Genomic DNA, 24,829 nt, shown 5'->3' on the forward strand with positions numbered 1-24,829 from the left:
TTCAGTTTGTGGCATGTATTTTTGTTGTACGGTCACAACCAGAGAGACGGTTCTGCTGAATTCAATTTTCTTAGATTTTTTGCATTATTTGCCTATAAAGTTAATACCGGTGCTTGAAGGTGTTTTCTTTACGTCAGCTGCTATCCAGGTTGGAGATTTTGTAAGCAACTGAAGCTGAATTCATAAGGTTAGTCAACAGGAGTACAAAATAGCGAGTCGCTCTTCCCACGTGTTTTATGGGATGCTCCGGATCCCATGATAGTTTCAATAATGTGCAGCTGTTAAATTAACACAATTTAATTTCAGAGCAAACAAATATATTCTTTTGGACATTTCAATGGCAAACGGAGTCAACCTTCAAGATGGTTTGTCCTGTGAGGACCTTTTCCGTAATAGCGATGGGCTGACGTATAAGTATGTGGCATAGATGCATAGATATCAATATTATACTAATGTTTTTAGTTTATTACTGATTGGAAACTTGACAGTTACAGAACTATCTATTGAGTTAAGGAAAACAAAACAAAATCATTAAATGTTGTATGAAAAGCTAATAAGCTACTATATGTTGCTTTTTTTGAGCCGCGGATAGTTCTATATTGTCGGGCATGGCTTCCAAAGAAGAGCCTAAAGTGAGTAAAATGACGTTTACTGTTCTATGTATCTCTAGCGATTTTATCATTCTACCCGGCTACATCGACTTTACAGCCGACGATGTAGACTTGTCGTCTCCTTTAACCAAGAAGATTATGTTGAAGGCTCCGCTGGTGTCTTCACCTATGGATACGGTCACCGAAGCGGATATGGCAATTTCGATGGCGGTAAGTAGTTTTTTAGTCAAACAATACCCATTTAACTACTTTTTGGTCAAGTTACGGTTATCTTTTGCTCGTTTGATTGGTTTTTAGTAGGGTGTTCGCTAATTGAGCGACGGTCTAACTAACAGATAGATTTGTCATGGGGAAAGAGAGCGAGGGGGATTCTGAATTCTCTAAAATTGAGCACGACTAAAAAAGTTAGAGGCAAATGAATGTATGAAATGAACGCAAATGATTTTCCATGCCCGGAGGGCATCGTAAAAATTAAATAGCAAGAGGGGCGCATAAAAGTGTCCGATCTGCCCATATGTAAATAGGATTTCCACAGGTCGTGCGACTGTCATACGAATGGATCTTAAGCTGGGTTTAGACTAGGCAAGTCAAATGATCAATTCAGTTGAATTCAACTGACTTGAACGCGAATTGAACGTGTAAACCATGTCATTCAACTGACTTGATCAACTCACTTGAATTGAAACAAGTTAAACCAGGCCCAACTTTTCAAGCCAACTGAATTCAACTGAGTTGATCATTTAACTTGCCTAATCTAAACCCAGCTTAAGATCCATTCGTATGACAGTCGCACGGCCTGTGGAATTCCTATTTACATATGGGCAGAGCGGACATTTTTATGCGCCCCTCTTGCTATTTAATTTTTACGATGCCCTCCAGGCATGGAAAATCATTTGCATTCATTTCATACATTCATTTACATTCATTTGCCTCTAACTTTTTTCAGTATTCCGCAAAATTATGTATAGAGCTTTTGTAGGTTTGTTATTAGCTACAACTTTTGCTCTCAACTCAAATCTGTATCTCTTATGCATCACGAACTAGAGCGGGCAGAACTTGTTACTGTTTTTCAGTGAATGTAAAACACATTCACTGGAAACAGTAGTGGCTTCTGTTCACTCTGGTTTGTCATGCATAAGAGATACGGATTTGACTTGTTAACAAAAGTTGTAGCTAATAACAAAACCTACAAAAGCTTCATACATCATTTTGTTTTGCGGAATGCTGTTGAAGAAAAAAGTTAGATGCAAATGAATGCACGAAATGAATGCAAATGATTTTCCATGCCTGATGCCCTCATCACATTCCATAAGGATAGTGTAACAGAGAAAGATAGCAACAAATTCTTACTATCATATATATATATTCTCTTACATGGAACGGGAGTTGTTCAGCCCCTAGGCTGCACACTAAGATTTTGTTTTCGTGTTCGGTAAATTTTACCGAAATCAAAACAGCTGAACGTTCGTTAAAACTTTAACCTTCATTTTCAAACAAATTTTTGTATAGAATATGGATCTATAAAATCCATAGAGTAATCCAATAAAAATATAGAATGAAATAATGCTAACAGCTTTATTGAATTAAAAATCGATTTTTATTGATTCAAAAAAAAATGTTTACTTGAATCAACCTGAAACATTTTTTAAAGCAAGGAATAATTTTAGTTGTAGCTAATCATATCTTTTTATTGTATCAAAATCATATATATTTAAACCAATAAATATCTTTTAACTTATTTATTTTATTGGAGGCGAACCAACCCCAGGCTGAAAGCCTCCCAAATAAAGATAAATCAATCAATCATTTTTTTTTATTGATCAGGTTTTTAGAAAATTGCCTACAATAAGCTGTCTCGCATAAAAAGCATTCGTTCGACTCGGAACCAAATTCATTTTTATCTTACGAATATGGAAACCTTAACGAACAAATGCAATCCATGAAATAACCTAAATCGTTGACTATATAATACAATGTTCCCTAACATTAAATCAGAGTATCAAACATTAATATTGAATAATAATACTCACGATGCTCAGTTTCTGATTGCTATGCCTGTCAATTTTAAATATTTTATTTACATTAGATTAAAACAATCTTTCAATCTGAATCTTCTACAATTAATCATCCATAACAAGTATACTTCTAGGTAATGGGTCGTACATATTTAAAAAAATGCAGTGTCTCCAATATACAGTTGTGTTCGATAAAATAGCAGCGCATGCCGATTTTCATACAAATTTTGATCATGACCAAATGTTTGACATGGTGTAACTTTGTTAACTTGTGATCAATTGAGCTGAAACGTTTGCCGAAGAACTACACTGCCGTTATACGCATAATTGTCCCATGTTCTATGCAATCCTTATGCGTATAACGACAGTACAAATATGTTCAATTTTACGATTACAAAATATTAAATTTTTGGAAGCACCTGCCGGAAAGTGAGACATCAGGTAAAATTGTTCAAATGTCAAATTGTTCAAGGTCTCACTTTCCGGCAGGTGCTTCCAAAAATTTAATATTTTGTAATCGTAAAATTGAACATAATATGTTACATATATTATTTGTAGTTCTTTGGCGAACGTTTCAGCTCAATTGATCATAAGTTAACAAAGTTACATCATGTCAAAGTTGATTATTTTGTATAAAAATCGGCATGCGCTGCTATTTTATCAAACACAGCTGTATGTGTGAATCTACAATATGTAGGTTAATTTTGTTTGAATTTAGAGATTCAAAATTTTGAAATGCAAATATCTTATCCGCTAATTTTAATTCAAAGGATTGGAGATGATCATCAAAAGCAATTATTTCAATTGTTTAGCAAAAATTACAATACTTCTGTCTTGCATTAGTATTCCATCTGAATGGTAAAAAACGTTGATTATTTCTTGCTTTTGAACATGAAAGTAGCATCCTCTTAGTAAATTTTGATACATATGACATGGTTTTCATGATTTCAACACTTTGATTAGAGATTGCTATGCATTTTAATAACAAGTTTTTATAAGTTGAAGAAATAAGGGTTTCAAAGATTTGATCGTCATTTATATTAAATCTATAAAATGATCTGTTAAAAATATTCAAGGCAAACTTAAAATTAGATTTAATTGCCAATGAGTAGCATATATTTCTGTTGTTGTTGTTAGTCCTACTATAAAGTAGCAGACACGAAAGTCCATCACCTTACCGTAACCCCCTTCGAGATTCAAAGGGACTCAACGCACATCACTCGATCCATCGTCGATTTGACCAATCGCGTCAGTTTATCCGGAAATCCGTACTCGTGCATAATTTGCCATAGCTGATCTCGATCGATTGTGTTGTATGCGGATTAGAAATTGATGAACAAATGATGTGTGGGCACGTTGTATTCGCGGCATTTCTTCAGAACCTACCGAATCGCGAAAATTTGGTCCGTGGTAGCGCGGGCACCCATGAATCCCGCCTGGTATTGCCCCACGAACACTCTTGCAAATGGTGACAGGTGGCCGATAGCCTGTCATCTTCTGCGCGTGCTCCAAGGTCTGTTGCCGTGCCACCTTCGTTTTATGCTGCTTCACCGTTGAGGTGCTCGTCATAGTACTGCTTTCACCTCTCAATCACCTCACACTCGTTCGTAAGAAGGTTACCGTCCAAGTCCTTGCACATATCGGCTTGCGGCACGTAGCCTTTGCGCTAACTATTTAGCTTCTCATAGAACTTTCGTGTGTCGTTTACGCGGTACAGATTTTCCATCGCCACGCGATCTCGGTCTTCCTGTTGACGCTTCTTCCTTCGGAAAACCGAGTTTTGTCTGTTCCGCGCTTGTCTGTATTGCTCCACATTCAATCTCGTGCGGTGTTGCAGTATTCTCGCCCGTGCTGCATTCTTCTCCTCTACTAACAGTTTGCATTCGCCGTCAAACCAGTCATTTCTTCGGTCCGGGATTGCAGTACCTATTGCCGCTGCAGCAGTACTACGTATGACGGAACGGATATCTCTCCAGCCATCTTCAAGAGAAGCTGCGCCAAGCTGCTCTTCCGTGGGTAGGGCAACTTCCAGCTGCTGCGCGTAGTTCTGGGCAACTGGGCTGCTTCACAGCGATATAAATGTGAAGCTTAGGCGTCCACCTCTTAGTTCGCATTTTTGTCCACCTAAAATATTCATAAGTATTACAAGCAATCAAGAGTCAATGAACAATCAACAAAGCATCCTATTACACTAGCAACCCCGCAATCTGATGCTATCATAATTTTCAGCAATGTCAGGAATGCTCACGAACCCCCGACATTTGTCAGAAAACTTACTACTGACTCAAGGTATCCTCCAAATAAGCTTCAAAATTGCATTTTTTTTTTATCAAATGATAAATTCAGTCCTCTATATCCGTAATACGCGCGCGAGACTCAAACCTTTGTAGACCGCCTAAAAAAATTTTTTTTTAACTACTACTATCAAATCAAATAACAAAAATCCATCATCACCATCGTGGCGAACAAAATAGTTTTTGCAGTGCTACAATAATTATTAAAAAGTTATAACAACTATCCATACAAAATAATCCTATAAAAATAACTTCGTCAAGATACAAAAATCACTAGATAACCGTTCAAAAGATAGTTTTAACGTGTGAAATGAAATGTCTCTTAAATTCAGCTAATGTTGTTGCACGTTTAATGTGTCTAGGCATCGAATTGAAAACATTTATTCCTTTGAAAAATAATGAATTCTGTGAAGCACAAGTCAAGAAATGTGGTGTTCTTATTTCATCCGCGTTTCTAGTATTATATCTTTGATAATCACTTCCTCTTTTAATTCGATCACACAAATATCGAGGCAGCAAACCGTTAATTTCTCTAAAAATGAACACCATCGTCAAATATACTATTCTTTGCTTCCCGCTTTGTAAAGCGTCCAGCATCAAAGTTGAGGAAGTGAATCTATTACATCTTAAAATCAAACGCATTACTTTATTCTGCAAACGCTGTAATCTCGATATTTGTGTTTCATTGGCCAAAAATAAAATGGAAGGGCAAAAGTCTAGATGAGGGGAGATGATTGATTTGTATAGCTGTATATTACTGGCAATAGTTAAATCGTTTTTTAATCGACATAGAATTTCATACTTCTTGGCAATTTTCTTGATGACATTGTCAATGTGAGAGTTGAACTTAAATTTGTCATCAATAATCACGTCATGATATTTAATCTCCCGAACGCGATCAATAGTCTCATCATCAATTACAACAGAGGCGAAATTACCATAAATTTAGTTTTACTTGTATTCAATTTTAACTGCTTCCACTTCAACCATCTACTTAGATACTGCAAATCTTCATTCAAGTGTGAGACGGCAACTTCTAAATTCTTAGCTGCAATGAATAACACAGTATCATCTGCAAAAAGATTAATGTCGCAAAACCGTAAAACACGTCGCAAGTCATTAATATACATAATAAATAAAAGGGGCACTTCCCTGGGGCACTCCAAGGTTATTCCCCACGGGACTGGAAACAGAATCATTAAAAACAGTCCGTTGAGTTCTGTCAGATAAATAGCTTTCAAACCATTTATATGCAACACTCATAATTCCAAAGCGCTTGATTGTTCTTAACAGTAAAGGCCTAGAAATTGTTTCAAAAGCGCGTTTCAGATCCAAAAAACAGTAACAATCGTATTTTTACGCTCCAAGTTGTCTTTCCACTTTGCTAACACCAAATCCAACGCAGTTTCACAAGAATGACCTTCCATGATATCCTGATTGTTCTGGTATCAACAAAGAGTTGCTATTCAAATACTCCAAAGATAGCCTTTCACAACAAGTTCTAAAATTTTCTCTAATGTGTGCAACATGTTGATAGGACGAAACTCTTCGGCTTTAATCGTTCCAGCAACTTTTTGAATAGGAACCACTCCTTCCAATTTTTTTTTTTTTTTAGACTTTATTTAAGAGATTTTTAGCGTTAGGCTAGTTCATCTCTATTCCAAATTTGTCTGGCATTTTGGTCCGATTCTGACATAATCGTCCTAAATGAACTGCGCTGATCATTCATTACAGCTAATTGGTTTTCCGCATCAATTTAAAAAAATTAACTTTTCATATTATCCAATTTCTCACAAATTAAATTTTCAAGTCCATTTGACGAATTTCACGCAAACTCGACAAATGGTTGGCAGCACCCTCTCAGATGTCAATGAAACTTTGTAAGTGTATAGATTTCGTCTACTTAAGCAACTTTGCATACTTATTTTCTTTAAAAAAATCTAGACCAACATTTGGATAGGGCAGATTTTTTTGTCATGATTTTCTTCAAAATATTGTAACTCAATAATGTCAAGTCCTACAAAAATGTTGCCAAAGGATAATTTGTAGAAAAAATAGATGAGCTTTTGTAAGAAAATATAAAAAAAATTAAAGTCTTTTTTCTACACTGAAAAAAAAATAAAACATAAAAATTAGATTTCTCAAAAAAACATTTTTTTTTAATCTGAAACTTTTTCTAAAAATAGACATACCATTTATCTACAACTCGTTGATACATCACAAGATGGGCAATTTTAAAGGAAAAAAGTCGAAAACTTTTTCGTGTGCGCACTGAATAAAATGATGATTTTTTTTTCAGGGTGCGAACGACAAATTCAAAAATTTTGAAAGACGTGTTTCACGTCTACCACTAAAAAGATCGAGGGGGGCGACACATCTAAATCTCAATTCTAGATGCTCAAAAAATCTCACACTAGCGAATCAATCTTCGAAAAATCATCTTTCAATTCTCGCATCTACTTGCATCGTGCTTCATCTTTTTGTAGGAAATCTTCAAAATCGACATAAATCTTCCTTTTATCTACTCAGCGTGCGTGCAGCTAGCCACAGCAAAACACAATCTTTTCTGCATCGTAGATAGAGTCGTCCCCCTCGAAAAAGATTGAGTTAAACTCCAAATGAAAAATAAAATGATCTTTTATAAAGCTTTTGAATATTAAGGAAGGGTCAACTAGTTTCGGAGATATGGACGGAACATGTTATCAAATATATTATATTAACAATATGATCCACTCTTTCGCTTAGCTGGCGAACCGAATTTTTAGCGATGAAAGCACCTCTGTGGCCAATAAGGCTACCAATGTATTTGTTTATCGTCACGAGAAACGAAATGAAAATTTGTTTAATATGTCAAATGAATGTATTTCAGCATTTTATTTTATTTAATGGCAACAGTGACATGTCATACAAATTTACTGAGCAATACGAAAAAATGTCAGAAGAACTAGAAGATTTGTTTCACCAGGCAAAGACGATATCTGGTACACAAAAATTTCACAGTTTCAGCCTATTGCCGATAATCAAATTGCAGCTAATAAATATTCTAATTCAACGGAGCATCCAAAAAAATTTACTTTATTTGACAATGTTAAGAAATAATATATATAAGTTATTCTCTAAATAAGATTAAATAAAAATTTATGAAATAAGAACACCATTTTTTCATACTCTCCCAACTAAACATAACATTAAAATTAAATTTTCTATATCATTCACGTTAGGATTGAATACGTCTTCAATCTCTTTTTTGGGGTACTTTTCATTTGGAGCTTGTTGAGTGAAATCCGGTTGAGTGGTAGGTTTCACATGAGTCTCAACATTTCAATATTTTTCATGTCTACACTAAAAAACGTTAATTAAAATTAAAAACAATTATCTGAAAAAATCTCGTCGTGATCCTAACAACACTCGTTGTGCGGAACTATTAAAACATGTTTCGAAAAAAGCTGGATTTAGCTAAGAAACAAGCAAAAAAAAACTTACTTTGAAAGGCTTTTGAACAATACGTCACACTCAAAATTATGGAAAAATATCAACACAATAATAGGCAAATCGCAGAACAATAAAAAACTGTCCTTGGTATTTTTTTTTTTTTAATAATTCGTTTATTTTTCCAGGCTCATTTGCTGTAGCTTTGCGGAGCCGATATTCATTGTTTAGATAACAAAATTACTTAAAACTAACGTTAGTAAAGCGGGGGCCGATTACTCGCGGCTATCTCGAGGTTAGGGGTAACAAATTGTAACAAATGGATGGCAGGGTAGGGATTGTGAACACAAGGTTTGGAGAGCAATGTGCTCTTGATCTCGAACTAGGCGACACTCTGATGAAAAAGACAAACATGGGGGTACACCGATGGGTAGCTAACAACTTGGGAGAACACAAGATGACACTAACTTCTAAATCCTCAAATCTATCCGTTTTAAAAACACATAAATTAAATTCAAATAGTCAAGGTCTCGGCTCGCCAAGACATCTCTAACGGGTATCGCGGGTTGTTTTCCTCGGGCCCTGAGGGATGTGGATAACTCAGATCTGGCAACACGGTGTAAGGTACACGACCAAACAACATGCTCGATATCGTGATAACCACTGCCACACGCACATAAATTGCTGCCTGAGAGCCCAATTCGATAGAAGTGCGAGTCTAACGAGCAGTGATTGGACATAAGCCTTGAAATAACGCGTATAAAGTCGCGGCTCATGTCCAACCCTTTGAACCATGGTTTGTTCGACACCTGTGGGAGAATAGAATGTAACCATCTTCCCAATTCACCATCATTCCATTTTTGTTGCCAACTGATGAGGACTTGCTGGCGAGCAGAGCTGCCAGGTGGTTTTATAAAAAATCTGTATCCACTCTATTAAAAAATCTGTATTTTCTGTATTGACGATTTTTTTCTTAATTAATCATGTTTTGTTGTTTAACAAATACAGTGCATACAAAATAACCATAAAAAGTGCTTAACCATCTATTCGGGCTATTGTACTAACCATACGGGATATAATTGCGCCATTTGTGATATCGTCCGTACTTATTTATAAGAGTGATATAAAGCCGTTTGAAAATGTATGGAGATTTAAGTTTCTATTCATTATCTTCCTGATAAGCAGTTTTAAATGCAAAAAAGTGCACGAGTTCATTACTATTTGATATTTTTAATATAGATGAATACAATTAATTACATCATTTGTGTGGTAGTTACACCGAAAAGTCGAGAGATGTCGCCCCGCCAGTGCTGGTAAAATCATTTTTGCAGTATGGAGAATATCAGAAAATCCGCAATTTCTTACGAAATACATTTTCAATGCAAGTAAAATGTTTACGAGTACTTGTATTTGTACCATTTTAATGTGCTCGGGCACTTTTCTTGTATTTAATATACATGCTTATATTGGAAATATTCAATTAATACTGTAAATCCCCATACAATCAAAAAAGTTATTTTGTTTTTATAAATTTTGAATTTTTTTTTCTCAAGCATTTTATAAAAATCTGTATAAATCTGTATTGTAATTTAAAAATCTGTGATAAATCTGTATTCTGTATCGGGTCTGTATTAAGATTAAAAAATCTGTATAATACAGATAAATCTGTATTAATGGCAGCGCTGCTGGCGAGCAATGGAGAAAAATTCGTTGAAGGCGATTTGTCGCTCAAAAATATCGCCTTCCATAGCGCCCACCTTAGCCAATGAGTCCGCTTTCTCATTACCCGGAATTGAGCAATGAGATGGGACCCAAGCTAAGGTGATAGTATAGGAGCAGTTAGATAAAGCACTCAGTTTAGATCGTATTTCAGGCAGGAAATACGAGGAGTGCTTCATCGGCCTCATTGAACGAATAGCCTCCAATGAGCTAAGACTATCCGTAAAAATGAAATAATGGTCAGAAGGTAGTGAGGCAATTCGCTCTACTGCGTAAAATATAGCTGCGAGTTCCGCAACGTATACGGAGCATGGTTTCTGCAGTTTATAGGAGGCGCTATGAAATTGATTAAATACACCGAATCCAGTGGAAGCATTTATGGTTGACCCATCTGTGAAAAATCTTTTATCGTTACTTACATGGTGGTACTTGATTGCAAAAATTGAGGGAACAACCATCGACCGATGGTGATCTGGTATTCCATGGATTTCTTGCATCATGGTCAGATCAAAATTTACAGAGGAACTATAGAAGGCTTGGAAGCAATCACGATTGGAGATTAATGAAGAAGGACCAACCTCCAGCGTCATGTACTCATAGTACAAACTCATGAATCTTGTTTGAGGATTTTGGTCGAGCAGCTTCTCAAACTGTTCTATTACCAAAGGATTCAATACTTCACAACGGATGAGGAACCGGAAAGACAGCTCAGCGAAACGATCTGTCAGTGGGAGAACACCCGCGAGTACTTCGAGGCTCATCGTATGCGTCGAGTGCATACAGCCAAGCGCGATTCGGAGGCAACGGTATTGAACTCGTTGCAGCTTCAAGATATGTGTTTTCGCCGCGGATTGAAAGCAGAAGCTACCGTACTCTAGAACCGACAAGATGGTTGTTCGATACAACCTGATAAGATCTTCCGGGTGTGCTCCCCACCAAGTTCCGGTAATTGTACGAAGAAAATTGATTCTTTGTTGGCATTTTTGTTTTAGATACGCAATATGTTTTCCCCATGTGCATTTGGAATCGAACCAGACACCTAAATACTTGAAAGATATACTTTGAGTGATTGTTCTACCCTTTAGTTGAAGCTGTAACTGTGCAGGATGATGCTTCCTAGAAAAAACAACCAACTCAGTTTTCTCCGGAGAGAATTCGATACCCAGCTTCATAGCCCAAGTAGACAAATTGTCTAAGGTATCTTGCAATGGTCCTTGCAGGTCCGGTGCACTTGGCCCTATAACGGACACAACGCCGTCATCTGCAAGCTGCCTTAGCGAGCAATTTTCATCAAGACAACCATCAATGTCTTTAACGTAAAAATTATAAAGAAGGGGGCTTAAACATGAGCCCTGGGGGAGACCCATGTAACTAATTCGTGAAGTTGTCGAGTTTCCATGAGAAAAGCTCATATATTTCTCAGACAACAAGTTGCTCAAATAGTTGTTCATAATTGGTGAAAGCCCACTATCGTGGAGTTTATCCGAAAGGACATCGATACAAACAGAATCAAAAGCCCCCTTAATATCCAAGAAAACTGAACCCATTTGCTGTTTTTGCGCATAGGCCAGTTGAATTTCAGTTGAAAGCAACGCAAGACAGTCGCTCGTTCCTTTGCCTCTCCGAAATCCAAATTGCGTATCTGAAAGTAAACCATTCGACTCGACCCATTTGTCTAGACGAAAAAGAATCATTTTCTCCAACAATTTCCGTATACAGGACAGCATCGCGATGGGACGGTACGAGTTATAATCCGACGCGGGTTTACCGGGTTTTCGAATGGCGATAACTCTTACTTGCCTCCAATCATCCGGAACAATGTTGTGCTCCAGAAATTGATTGAATAAGTTCAACAAGCGTCTCTTCGCGACGTCTGGGAGATTTTTGAGCAAGTTGAACTTGATTCTATCCATTCCTGGAGCTGAGTTGTTACATGAGAGGAGAGCAAGTGAGAATTCCACCATCGAAAACGGAGAATCTATTTCGTTACTACCCGACGGACTATCACGAACGTTGGTTTGAACCGACACCGAATCCGGGCAAACTTTCTGCGCGAAGCTGAATATCCAACTGTCTGAGTACTCCTTGTCTTCGTTGACCGGTGATGACGCGTTGCGCATTCTCCTGCCGACATTCCAGAGTGTTCTCATCGAAGTCTCTCTCGACAAACCATCGACGAACCGACGCCAGTAACCGCGTTTTTTGGCTTTAATCAAGCTCTTAAAAGTTTTCTCGAGGTCGGTGTACCGCTCGAAATCCTCGACCTTACCGTGTTTGCGGAAGCGTTTAAACGCGGCGGACTTCTCGCTGTTCGCGTCGGTGCAATCCTTATCCCACCACGGAGTGAGAGGTCGTTTGCGAACGAAAACACCCGGAACGCGTTTCGTCTGTGCTTGAAGAGCGCAGTCAACGATAAGTCGCGATAAAAAGGAGTACTCATCCAGCGGAGGGAGTATCTCAACCGAATCAGTACCACCGAGAACCGCGGACGCAAATTTTTGCCAGTCGATGTTTTTCGTGAGGTCGTACGCGATGTCAACCGAGCGAGTGGAAGATGAACCATTGGTAATAGAAATTTTGATTGGCAAGTGGTCACTACCGTAGGGATCTTGAATTACTTTCCACGAGCAATCCAACGATAGTGAGCTCGAACTGAGGGAGAGGTCTAATCTACTTTCTCTTGCTGGAGGTTTGGCCACTCGTGTTACTTCCCCAGTGTTTAGAATTGTCATATTGAAGTTATCGCAAAGGTCGTATATCAGGGTTGAGCGGTTGTCATCGTACAGTTCCCCCCAGCCTGTACCGTGGGAGTTAAAATCTCCTAATATCAACCGAGGCTCAGATAAAGCTGAGCAGATATCTGAGAGACCTTGGCGAGAAATCGCAGTTCTTGGAGGAAGATATACTGAGGCAATACTGAGGCTTTTACCTCGAATATTTACCTGACATGCGACAACTTCAATGCCTGTCACGGAAGGCAGATCGATTCTATGAAAGGAATGGAGCTTATGAATCCCGAGAAGCACCCCTCCATACGAATCTGCTCGATCAAGGCGAATAATGTTAAAATCGTGGAAAGGGAGATCGGTGTCTGAAGAAAGCCATGTTTCACAAAGAGCAAATGCATCACAAAGTGAGTTGTGAACTAAAAATTTGAATGTGTCAAGTTTCGGTATAAGACTTCTACAGTTCCACTGAAGAACAGAGATCATATCCCCGACCTCATTCGGGAAATTATCCATCAAAGGATATGATCGATGCAAGGAAGGACCACCTAGAAGCTAGTTGCTTCAAAAGAGTTTTCACGAATGGAAGCACTAAATTAATAATGTTCCGAGTTGAGTCAGAGACGTTGAATATATTGAAGATGCTCTCCACAATTTCAGAAAACGTGAACATGGCATCATGTTCTTGCTGATTATTCAGCTGTTTTTCTGGCTGAAAAACTGGGATATCTGGGGTTTTAGATGATCCCGGAAGTGGCGGAAAGTCCTTGTTAAAATTACAAGATTTAAATCCCGGTGGTGGGGGTTTCGGTACATTTCCGCTACCTCTTAAATTTGTCAAGGTAGGTTGGTAGTCCATACGAGAGGCCTTACGAGGTTTTTGGGTGACGTTTATTTTGGACCGCTTCCTCGTGTTGCCATTAAAGACAAAAGGATTACTCTCACCCACCTCTGAGTCAGAGCCCTGATCATCATCTGGCAGGAGGTGGAATGTGTTGTTGCTTTTTGGGGTGGTTTGGGAAGATGAAGCGGTCGTTTTTAAAATTTCTGCTAACGAGCGCTTAGAGCGAGCTTGCAAAGACCGCTTTAGTTTTTCTCCCTGCTGTTTGTACTTCGGGCAATCACTCAGAGCATGCGGAGCATCCTTACAGTAAACGCATTTTGGGGTAGCATGACAAGGACCCTCCGTATGCTCCTCCCCACATTGATCGCACCGCGGTTTGTTGGAACAAAAGTCCGCGGTGTGACCTAGTTGTTTGCATTTCAAGCAATTCATTACCCTCGGTACAAACAAGCGTACAGGTAGTCGAACCTTCCCAATTGTGACGTAGTCAGGTAATGCCGATCCTGAAAAGGTCACACGAAACGAATCTGAGAGGGTATACTTTTTTTTTGTGCCTATGTGCGACACTGACTGCAGTTGAATGCAGTCCAGTATCTTGACTTTCGGGAGGGCACGGTTTTTGAAAATGCCGAAAGATTCGACTTGCAGGAAATCCTCACAAGTCAGACTCGATTCGGTGACCACTCCTTCAATTTCTACGTCACAACTGGGGACGTAGACTCGATATTCGATCGAAAAAAGCTCACAGGCAACAATCCGGTTTGCCTGTTTCAGGTCATCAACGGTAACGCGCAGTTTGTTTGACGTTACCTTAAAGATATCGGTTACGGCCGAAAAATGTTTTGTCAGATCCTTCGAAATCCGAGAAATATTCAAAGGTTTTTGTTTGGGCCGGAAAAAAACAACCCACGGACCTTTTGAGTCGCTTGGGTAAGCTTTATGGCGGGGGGTCGCAGAAATTTTTAAGGGAACGGTTGGAGTAGGGGGAACAGGTGGACGAGGGGGCGATGGTGGAGAAGGGGGGGCAGGGGGTGAAGGAGGTTGTTGTTTAGACATCACCTTTGGGTAAGCTCCAGTGCTCGTTTTGGGGTCCGAAGTAGAATCCCCTGAGGTATCCATTTCCTCTTCAGTGAGAAGCAGATTTTCGAATGATGGAGATTTAACAGACTCATCATCGGAGATATCTGCTAGCGAAATACCCCCGCCATCATTGGTTTCATCCATTGCGGGGTCTTAAGTACCTCCGCAACAGATTTCGACATAAAAAAGGAAATATATATATATATTTATATATATATATATATATATATATATATATATATATATATGCGTTGAGAAAAAAAAAATAAATAAAAAAAAAATAAGAAAAAAATAAACTTATCCAAAAAATATAACGGTAAAAATAATACTTAATCCAACAAAGCAAAAAATAAAAAAAACTTTAAAATGGAAAAAAATAATGCCAGGAAAGTTAATCAACACTATAGGGAGATTAATCAACTTGCAAAAAAAAAACAGTAAATGAAAAAAAAGAGAAAAAAAAAAAAAAAATGAAAATTTTTTCAGGAAAAAACAGTGTCAGAAAAGTTAATCAACACTGTATGGAGATTAATCAGGTTGCGGAGAACGGAAGATAACCGTTTGTTACTTAACTCTCCACACAAGCGCACGGAGTGTGGCTGATGACGATGATCTATCCTGATGTGAGAATGATGGTGATGATCGTTCTATTGTTGCCCTCGAGTGTTTGCAACAAAGCACCGGCTGGCTCGCCGGCTGGTGAACTCGATGACCTTGAGTTTGCCGTTTCGTGATGCGATGAAACTTGTTGGTTAGAGATGTACAGCTCATCTGCCGGACTCGGCCGGAAATGACTGCTTCCTTTCTCGAACGATTGAGCGGCAATTACAATTCCGCGATGCTCACTGCACTGTTGTATACTACAACACCACTCAGTATGAAAGCGGATTGAAAAAAAACCTCAATAGGGGAAAAAAACTAGTACCGATTACGGAGTGCAAGCAATACTTGACCGAAACAGTCGAGCGTTCGATGTGGAATGACTGTCCTTGGTAATTAATGGCAATTGTATAACTGATAGTAAGTTAATCTGCGATGCATTTAACGAACACTTTTCGACAGTTGGTTCAAAATTAGCAGAAAACATCACTCTGACGGGTTCAAACCCATTGCGACATATAGAACCAATTGCAAACTCAATTTTTCTACAACCCGCATCCGCAAATGAGGTTGTCCTGCTAATTAATTACTTAAAAACTAATAAAAGTCCTGGTCCTGATCATATCCCAGCAAAGATAATTAAAAATAATGTTGTATCGCTTTCCCGTATTTTGCCTGATTCATTCAATTTAATGATTCAAAGAGGTATCTGTCTGTCTGACTGTCTTAAAACTGCCAAAGTTATCCCAATATTGAAGTCAGGTGATTCTACAAAACCCGATAATTATCGGCCTATATCGACCCTCTCAGTTTTCAATAAAATATTCGAAAAATTATTGATTAATCGCATAGTTCGTTTCTTAGACATTCATAGAGCATTTTATGGTATACAATATGTATTTCGCAACGGAAGCAGCACTACCGTCGCTATAACTGAACTTGTTGATCATACAGGGTGCGTGACGAATTTTTACAGTAAATGGCATATTTGAGAAAAAATACACCAGTTAGTTATTCTGGCAATGAATTTTGTGCAATTTATTTTCTTTCGCAACATATGGAAGTTGTAAGTAAATTAATTCAAAAAAATTGCCTTCCCTTTCGACGACTGTAGTTAGACGCTTCCGGAAACTGCAGTATGCACGTTTTAAAATGTTTCGATCCATAGATGTCATCACTGCCTTGATTTTAGCTTTTAGCGACTGCATGGTATCCCGTTGGACGACGCCCTATACAAAATAATCCAACGGATTGATATCGGGACTGCTTGGGAGCCAAATTTCTTCCTCCCAAATTTACGAAATATTTTCCGTAAGCCATTTCTGTGCTTTATTAGCAGTATGAGCAGGTGCTCCGGGTTCTATTGGTATCCCGTTGGACGACGCCCTATACAAAATAATCCAACGGATTGATATCGGGACTGCTTGGGAGCCAAATTTCTTCCTCCCAAATTTACGAAATATTTTCCGTAAGCCATTTCTGTGCTTTATTAGCAGTATGAGCAGGTGCTCCGTCTTATCACTTTTCCAAGCCTTTTTTAATATTATACACTATTCTTTCAGACACATTTACCGACCGAATTATTTCTTTCATGCATACTCCGGCGCGCAACAAAGCGACAACGGCTGACAAATTGCTCTCTTGTTTCGACATCTTTACGTTTACTCAACATTGTTTGTTTAAATCTTACACCTAACAGTATAAGCTATCCAGTGCTGCCAAATATATCTAAATCATGATGCACAAGCATGAGAAATTACTATTTGAAATATACTGCAAAAATTCGTCACGCACCCTGTATACTGGAGGAAACAGATTCCAAGAGATATGTAGGAGCTTTATTCTTAGATTTAAAAAAGGTGTTCGACACTCTGAATCATTATATTTTACTGCGTAAGTTAGATTGTTATGGGATCAGAGGAGTGGCAAATGACATAGTTCGAAGCTACTTAAAAGGTAGAACTCAATTTGTTTCGTATGACGGAGAAATAAGTTCCCTGAGACAAATAAGTACAGGAGTTCCCCAAGGGAGCAATATTGGGCCCTTACTATTTCTCATTTACATTAACGACATTAGTAAAACTTGCCTTGCTGGTACTCCGAGGTTGTTTGCAGATGACACAGACTTATTTTATCCGAATGTCGATCCAAAAGCGATAATTTCAAGCATGAATGAAGACTTACAAATTCTCCAGGAATATTTTTGCGATAATCTACTATCACTAAATTTACAAAAAACTAAATACATGATCTTCCGACCACCAAGAAAAATCCTTCCAATTATTCCTATTTTCGTAATGGGTGTTAACGTCATACAGAAAGTAGAGTCATTTAAATATCTAGGTATTCAGCTAGATTATACATTGTCTTGGGATCTGCATATCAAGGAAGTAGCGAGAAAAGATTCATCCATGTGTGGAGTTTTGAAAAGGGTTAGTTGTTTCATTCCTCGAAAAGTTCTGCTTATGTTCTACTACGCTCACATTTACTCACAGCTGAACTATTTGATAATTGTATGGGGCAGAGCCTATAAATCAAAGCTTAAAAGACTGCAAGTATTACAAAATCGATGTATTAAAATAATCTATAACCTACCTTTCCTGTTTCCATCTGTCCGGTTGTACACAGATTTTTCACAGATTTTCCACATAAAGTATTGCCTATACAGGGCATGTGTGAAGAACAAACATTGCTCTTGATTCATAATATGCAACATAATCCAGCAAGTATCCACAATTCAACTTTAAATGTGACGCCACGATTACACAACACCAGGCAAATTAATCATCTCTCTCGATCTCGTGCGTATACAAACTTTGATCAGAAACGGTTTACTTTTATAGGTCCAGCCAAATTTAACAACCTACCCAGAGATATACAGATGCTATTAGATCGTTCATCATTTAAATCTAACATTAAAAGTTATTTACGATCGCAAATACCACAACTATTAATTTAAGCTTAATTATATTTTCTTTCTTTTTGTTATTATATTTTAACCGTCATCAAACATTTAAGTATTAGTTATTTGTCCATCTTTCCTTAGTATGAATATTATTATTAATTTTGTAATGTTTTAAATACATGCGCTTCTTTAAAAGGATACTTTATCCACTATAGAAGCGCACAAATTGTTTTGTTCGTAATAGTATCTCCTTATTGTAGAATTGTAAATTAAAATATGCTCAGCCATTTTATATGTAGTGTTTTGTATTTATGATGTTGCCTATGGCTGAGTTTTTGAGTGTCCACTACCAGGGGGCTCAAAATGGAGCTTTTTGGTGTAGGGGAGAGTGGAGAGAACTCAAAAAAAAAAAATCATTGATTTTATTCAGTGCGAACACGAAAAAGTTTTTGTTAAATAACTTTTTTCTTTAAAAGTGCTCATCTTGAGATATATGAATGAGTCATAGATAAATGGTCTGCCTATCTGTAGAAAAAAATTACGATTTTTAAAAAATGGTATTTTTGAGAAATCTTAATTTTAAATTTTAAACATTTTTTTCTTCAGTGTAGAAATAATTTTTTTAATGTTTTGGTATTTTACTATGCAAGCTCATTTATTTATCTTCAAATCATCCTTTGGCAACATTTTTGTAGGACTTGATATTATTGAGCTATAATTTTTTGAAGAAAGTATTAATAAAAAGAGTTCCGCCCTTTTTAAATGTTGGCCTAGCGTTAAAAAAAAAAATAAGTATGCAAAGTTGCTTAGGTAGACGAAATCTACACGCCCACAAAGTTTCATTGAAATCTGAGAGGGTGCTGCCAATTCCTTTGTCGAGTTAGCGTGAAATTCGTCATTTACATTTAGTCTAATGTCTGCCATCACGCTTTTAACCGCGATGTCCACCTGAGCAGCAATGTGATATCGCATGCCAGTGATCGAGTCCGAGAGTTGAAAAACCTTCTTCATATCTTCCTCTATCCTTTTGACGCGCGAGATCAGATCATTCTACACGTCATAACTCTAAAGGCAAAGCAGCGGTCCCGAAAGCTGTATACGAATCTGCTCACAAAGTTCGACTGTGTCGTCATGGACGATGAAACTTATGTGAAGGCGGATTTCAAGCAGCTTCCGGGACTGGAGTTTTATACTACATCAGGAAAAGGGAAGGTGGCTGAAATTTTCAAAACCATCAAACTATCGAAGTTCCCGAAAAAATATCTCGTCTGGCAGGCCATATGCACGCGTTGTCTAAAACGCGACATTTTCATTACTACGGGAACCATCAATCAAGAGATCTACGTCCAGGAGTGCCTGGAAAAGCGGTCGCTACCATTCCTAAAGCAACATAATACACGAAACGAAAATCAATTATTTAATTCATGTGTTTCACTTATACATTTTTGCCAAAGCATCAGCCTTATACATTCCATAAGACAAACCACATAGGTCCTATTAGAATGCATAAAAGGTATGTGTGACCGCTTATACATTTAATTTGACACATGATCTTTATTAACTTTTTGCAAGGCGTCTGCTTATTAGTTGACTTATACATTTTATGAATAATCAGCAATGGAAATTTGCCAAAAGGTATAAGGAGATTTCTATCCGTGTAGACCTGTGCTGTTCTGGCCGGGCTTGGCGAGCTGCCACTATGGGAAAAAGGCAATCGAGTGGTACGATGCGAACAACGTGGTTGTGGTACCAAAAGACCACAACCCTCCCAACAGCCCAGAACTCCGCCCTATCGAACGGTATTGGGCCTTGGTCAAACGGAATCTAAAAAAAAAAAACTTATAAATCCATGGAAAACGAGCAGCAGTTTAAATCCAACTGGCGTTCAACGGCGATGAGACCACTGTGCATAATTTAATCGAAAGGGTTAAGCGGAAGACACGGCAGTTCGGATTTGGCAAACCAAAAGAATAAACTAACATTTTTTCATTTAAATATATGAATTGAACCATCAAAAGAAAAATAAGAAGATTTTTGTGATATGAATTTTGACTGAAAGAAACGATTTTGTCGACCAATTTTTGTGCGTTCCAGTCTTTATGATAGTGTGCGTGCACATTGAAGCCCGTATGGAACGTTACCATAACGCATCGCTTGTTGAGCAGACAGGGTGATTGCAACATGTGAATAATGCAGAACAAGTTTGAAATTGGTTTTGCTCAATGAATGAGCGTTTGTTTCGGGATCATTTTAGTGTTGTTATGTTAGTTTTGATTCGTAATCAGCCCTGCCGGCCCCTCCAACATTAGTTGCAGGCAGTGGTTGTTAGATCATATGAAACTGTAACTACCACTATGTTAGATGTATGATTCGTCAAGTTTATACAACTCTATGTTTCAATTGAGGTAAACTCTTTATCTCACAATTAAAGCAAACTTAAAATTACAATTATATCACAGAACAGAAGGGGAAATGCAAACAAATCGATGAATCAACAAGCAATGTGTTGTGGTAGCTTTCCACATAGGCTTTCTATGTGCACTCACACTATCATAGCATGCTGCCTATCTTAATTGCAGGCAGAAGATGCCTTCTACCGCTAGGTGCGCTAGTGTTCGCAAATGAAAAGTGGAGCCACTTTCTAATCCGAAGTTCCACTCGTTCCCATAATTATATGCAAATGCAAAATAAAACTTGATTTTGATCAGTGAACGGGCACCATATGGTACATTCTCTCACTATGAACCTGTCACTTCTAGCCCATTTGAACTATTTAATAAATGGAAACCATAACATGGGTTACGCTCCCCCTAAGCGGGCCCTCCACGTCCTATCTCTGTCTTATCTCGAATACCAAATGCCAATGATTTGAATGTATCAGTATATAAATTGGAAATGACGTCCAATCAAATAAAACCATAACCCACTCACTTGGCCAGGCGTCAGAACCGTCCAGTGGCAGTGCGCTCTACACTCCAAGTTCCCTTTCTTTCAAATTCATTTGAAATTTGATATTTTACCCATTGAGTGTTGATTATTTACAATGAAACATTGTGACAGAGCACGGACTCTAGTATTAAATTATCTAGGTCCTATTTAGGATTATATCTGAAAAATCCATATCTGGCCAACGCCCACCATTAGTAGAGCAAAAGTTTGTTTCTTTGAAAACTCAAACTACCAGCTGTCTTTGGATTTGGATCTTTTGCGTCTTAAATGGAAAAGGGACAAATGGTACAACAAGTGTTGTAGATCAAATAGTAACAATCATTGGAATGGGTGCACAATCGCGCGTAATAAATATTTACAATCGGTAAAAAACTCGTTGTGAATATGTTCAGAGGAAGATTGATCCATAACTTTTAATGGCACATTAGAATAGTCAAACAGGTAATTGCTTCTAAATGTAATGATTATTTTGTCGACAGTGTTTCATTAATTAATCAATCCAATCATTACGATGAACCTGATGAAATAAAATAGCCGGTTTAGATTTGAAGGTTACCCAATGAACTTAGAGTTATTTGCTTTTCATTGAGAAAAGCGGCTGGAATAGATAATGTTAATGCTAGAGTTATTGCATTGCATTACATTGCATTGCATGATTGCTTTCATGTCATTGGCCACATCTTGTTGGCCTTATTAATCAATCATTGCAGACTGGATATGTGCCTCAAATTTGGAAGGAATCCTTGGTGGTTCCGATTCAAAAAGTTGCTGGAACGAATAAAGCCGAAGAGTTTTGTCGCATCAACCGCGTTGAATTTGGTATTAGCAAAGTAGAAAGATAATTTGGAGCGTAAAGATGCGATTTTTACTGTTTTTGGATCTAAAACGCGCATTTGAGACAATTTCTTGGCCCTTATTGCTCAATCAAAATAAATAAAATAAATAAATAGATTAAGATGATGCCGTTTAACACTTGAATGAAGATTTGCATTCTCGAACCCATAATCGCATAACAGTCCCATATGGATAGGAAGTCAAGCAACGATGGGACTGATATGCGATTATAATAAATAAATAAGCAATTGAAATTGAAAATAAGTAAAACTAAATTCATGGTAAAGAGTAAATGATAACGTCTCCGTTGTAATTGATTGATGACAAACTTAAGTTCTACTCTCTGTTATCAAGAAAATTGGAAAGAAGTATGGAGTTCTACGTCGATTGAAAAACGATTTAACTATTACCAATAAAATACAGCAATACAAATCAATCATCTTTCCTCATCTAGAGTTTTTCCCTTCCATTTTATTTTTGGCCAATGGAACACAAAAATGGAGATTACTGCGCTTGCAAGGTAAAATAATGCGCTTGATTTTGAGATGTAATTTAAAATGGTTGTCGTTGAATTGTATATTTTACTATGGCGTTCATTTTTAAAGAAGTGTGATTCTGTGACTGTGATCCTATTCGCTGGAGAGCAACTACGATCGTCTGCTATGAAACAAAATCGGAAAATAAACCCTCCTTTTTCAATAAATGCAAAATAAATCTATTTATTAATTATAACATTTTTTTTATCTTTTATAATAATATTATTATTAATCCCTATTTTTTACTTGCAGCTATGTGGTGGTATCGGAATCATTCATCACAACTGCACTCCGGAGTTCCAAGCCAACGAGGTCCATAAGGTCAAAAAATATAAGCATGGATTCATTCGTGATCCGATGGTTATGAGCCCTGACAATACAGTAGCCGATGTTTTGGAGGCCAAGAAAAAGAATGGCTTTACCGGTTATCCTATTACTGAGCACGGTCGACTTGGAGAACGATTGTTAGGCATTGTTACATCAAGGGATATTGATTTCCGCGAAGAAGACGTTGGTCTTAAGCTCAAAGACATTATGACAAAAGTTGAGGATATGGTAACAGCACCGAGTGGAGTAACACTGCAGGAAGCCAACCATATTTTAGAAAAAAGCAAGAAAGGAAAACTGCCGATAGTGAATAAAAATGGTGAATTGGTTGCCCTTATAGCTAGGACTGATTTGAAAAAAGCAAGGAGCTATCCGAATGCATCTAAAGATAGCAACAAACAACTACTCGTTGGCGCTGCAATTTCAACCAGGGAAGAGGATAAGGAGCGCCTTGAACTCTTGGTACAAAACGGAGTTGACGTAGTTGTACTAGATTCCTCCCAGGGCAATTCATCTTACCAGATCAATATGATTAAATATATCAAACAAAAATATCCCGATTTGCAGGTATACTTTCTCTTTAGATAATTTAATGTTACCTAGTTGTTAAATGATTCGAAAAACATTTTAGGTTATCGCTGGAAATGTGGTAACTCGCCAACAGGCGAAAACTCTGATTGATGCTGGATGTGACGCACTACGCGTTGGAATGGGTTCTGGGTCCATCTGCATTACCCAAGAGGTCATGGCATGTGGGTGTCCCCAGGCAACTGCCGTTTACCAAGTCAGTAGAATTGCACGAGAATTCGGTGTTCCGGTAATCGCAGACGGAGGCATACAATCTATCGGACACATCATGAAGGCTCTTTCGTTGGGGGCATCTTCAGTGATGATGGGATCGCTGCTCGCCGGTACTTCAGAAGCTCCTGGTGAATATTTCTTCAGTGACGGTGTTCGGCTGAAGAAGTACCGAGGAATGGGCAGTCTTGAAGCAATGGAGCGTAAAGATGCGAAAGGAGCTGCTGGTGCACGTTATTTCCATACCGATATTGACAAACTGCGTGTAGCCCAGGGAGTAAGTGGAAGCATCGTCGACAAAGGATCTGTTTTAAGGTTTCTGCCCTATCTGCAGTGCGGATTACAACATAGTTGCCAAGATATTGGCACCAGATCTCTACACAATCTGAAGTATGTTATATATATTTTTTGTGGCACTGGTTTATCATGTTTTTTTTTGTTACAGGGAAATGATTTACAATGGAAAGCTGCGCTTTATGAGACGTACTCACTCAGCACAAGCTGAAGGCAATGTACATAGCCTGTTTTCTTATGAGAAGAGACTGTTCTGAGAGCAAGATAAACGATGAGTGAACTAACCGAACTATTTTTCTTTTTGGTTCATTTTTGTACCTTAATCTGCTTATATTAATGGATTAAGTTAAATGTGTCAAATGTCTGTCTTAGTGAAAGATTTACCAGAGTAGTTTGGAAAAACCATCCAAGGCGAACGAATATTGTGAGCAAGAAATCTTAAGAGTAAGGTGAATGGAACGAATCGGCTTAAATTGTAGATACCCACTTGGTTTAACATTTTCTCAGCCCCGCTAAATTCAAAGTATTGGAATTATCTTTCTAAAAAATATAGCTATTAGAGTATGAATTAAGGCAGTACATGTTTTATAAATTATTTTTTTTTAAACTTTATTAGGTTTTATACACAATAAAGAGATGTATGTAGAGATTTCTTCTTATTCAATTGCACTTTGAGGAACATTTTTGTCATCATATACCTAAGCTTTTGGCATAGGTGTGTTAGAAAACATAACAAAGCAAGGTAAGCAATTCCACCGGACAATATACTTATGCTGTTACAGTAACTGCGAATTTACAGTAACATAACTGAACCTTCATCATCCCTCTCCAACGGGGGAGTTTGGATTTGTATCTTCCTAAAAGTTGT

At 37.8% G+C, this 24,829-nt stretch overlaps 1 protein-coding gene across 1 annotated transcript; it reads left to right on the forward strand.

Annotated features, from left to right (window-relative positions):
• ras (Inosine-5'-monophosphate dehydrogenase ras) lies at positions 1 to 24,594 on the forward strand. The gene is made up of 6 exons (XM_065233288.1): positions 1 to 187; positions 307 to 414; positions 671 to 821; positions 22,795 to 23,436; positions 23,501 to 24,057; positions 24,113 to 24,594. The coding sequence occupies exons 2-6, from the start codon at positions 338 to 340 to the stop codon at positions 24,216 to 24,218; spliced, it is 1,533 nt and encodes a 510-aa protein (XP_065089360.1). The 5' UTR covers positions 1 to 187; positions 307 to 337; the 3' UTR covers positions 24,219 to 24,594.
• The last annotated feature ends 235 nt before the right edge of the window (positions 24,595 to 24,829 follow it).

This window comes from Ochlerotatus camptorhynchus, unplaced genomic scaffold (genome assembly GCF_037179485.1).
Source record: "Ochlerotatus camptorhynchus isolate MF236.1 unplaced genomic scaffold, CSIRO-AGI_Acam_v1.1 ptg000395l, whole genome shotgun sequence".
Lineage (NCBI taxonomy): Eukaryota > Metazoa > Arthropoda > Insecta > Diptera > Culicidae > Ochlerotatus > Ochlerotatus camptorhynchus.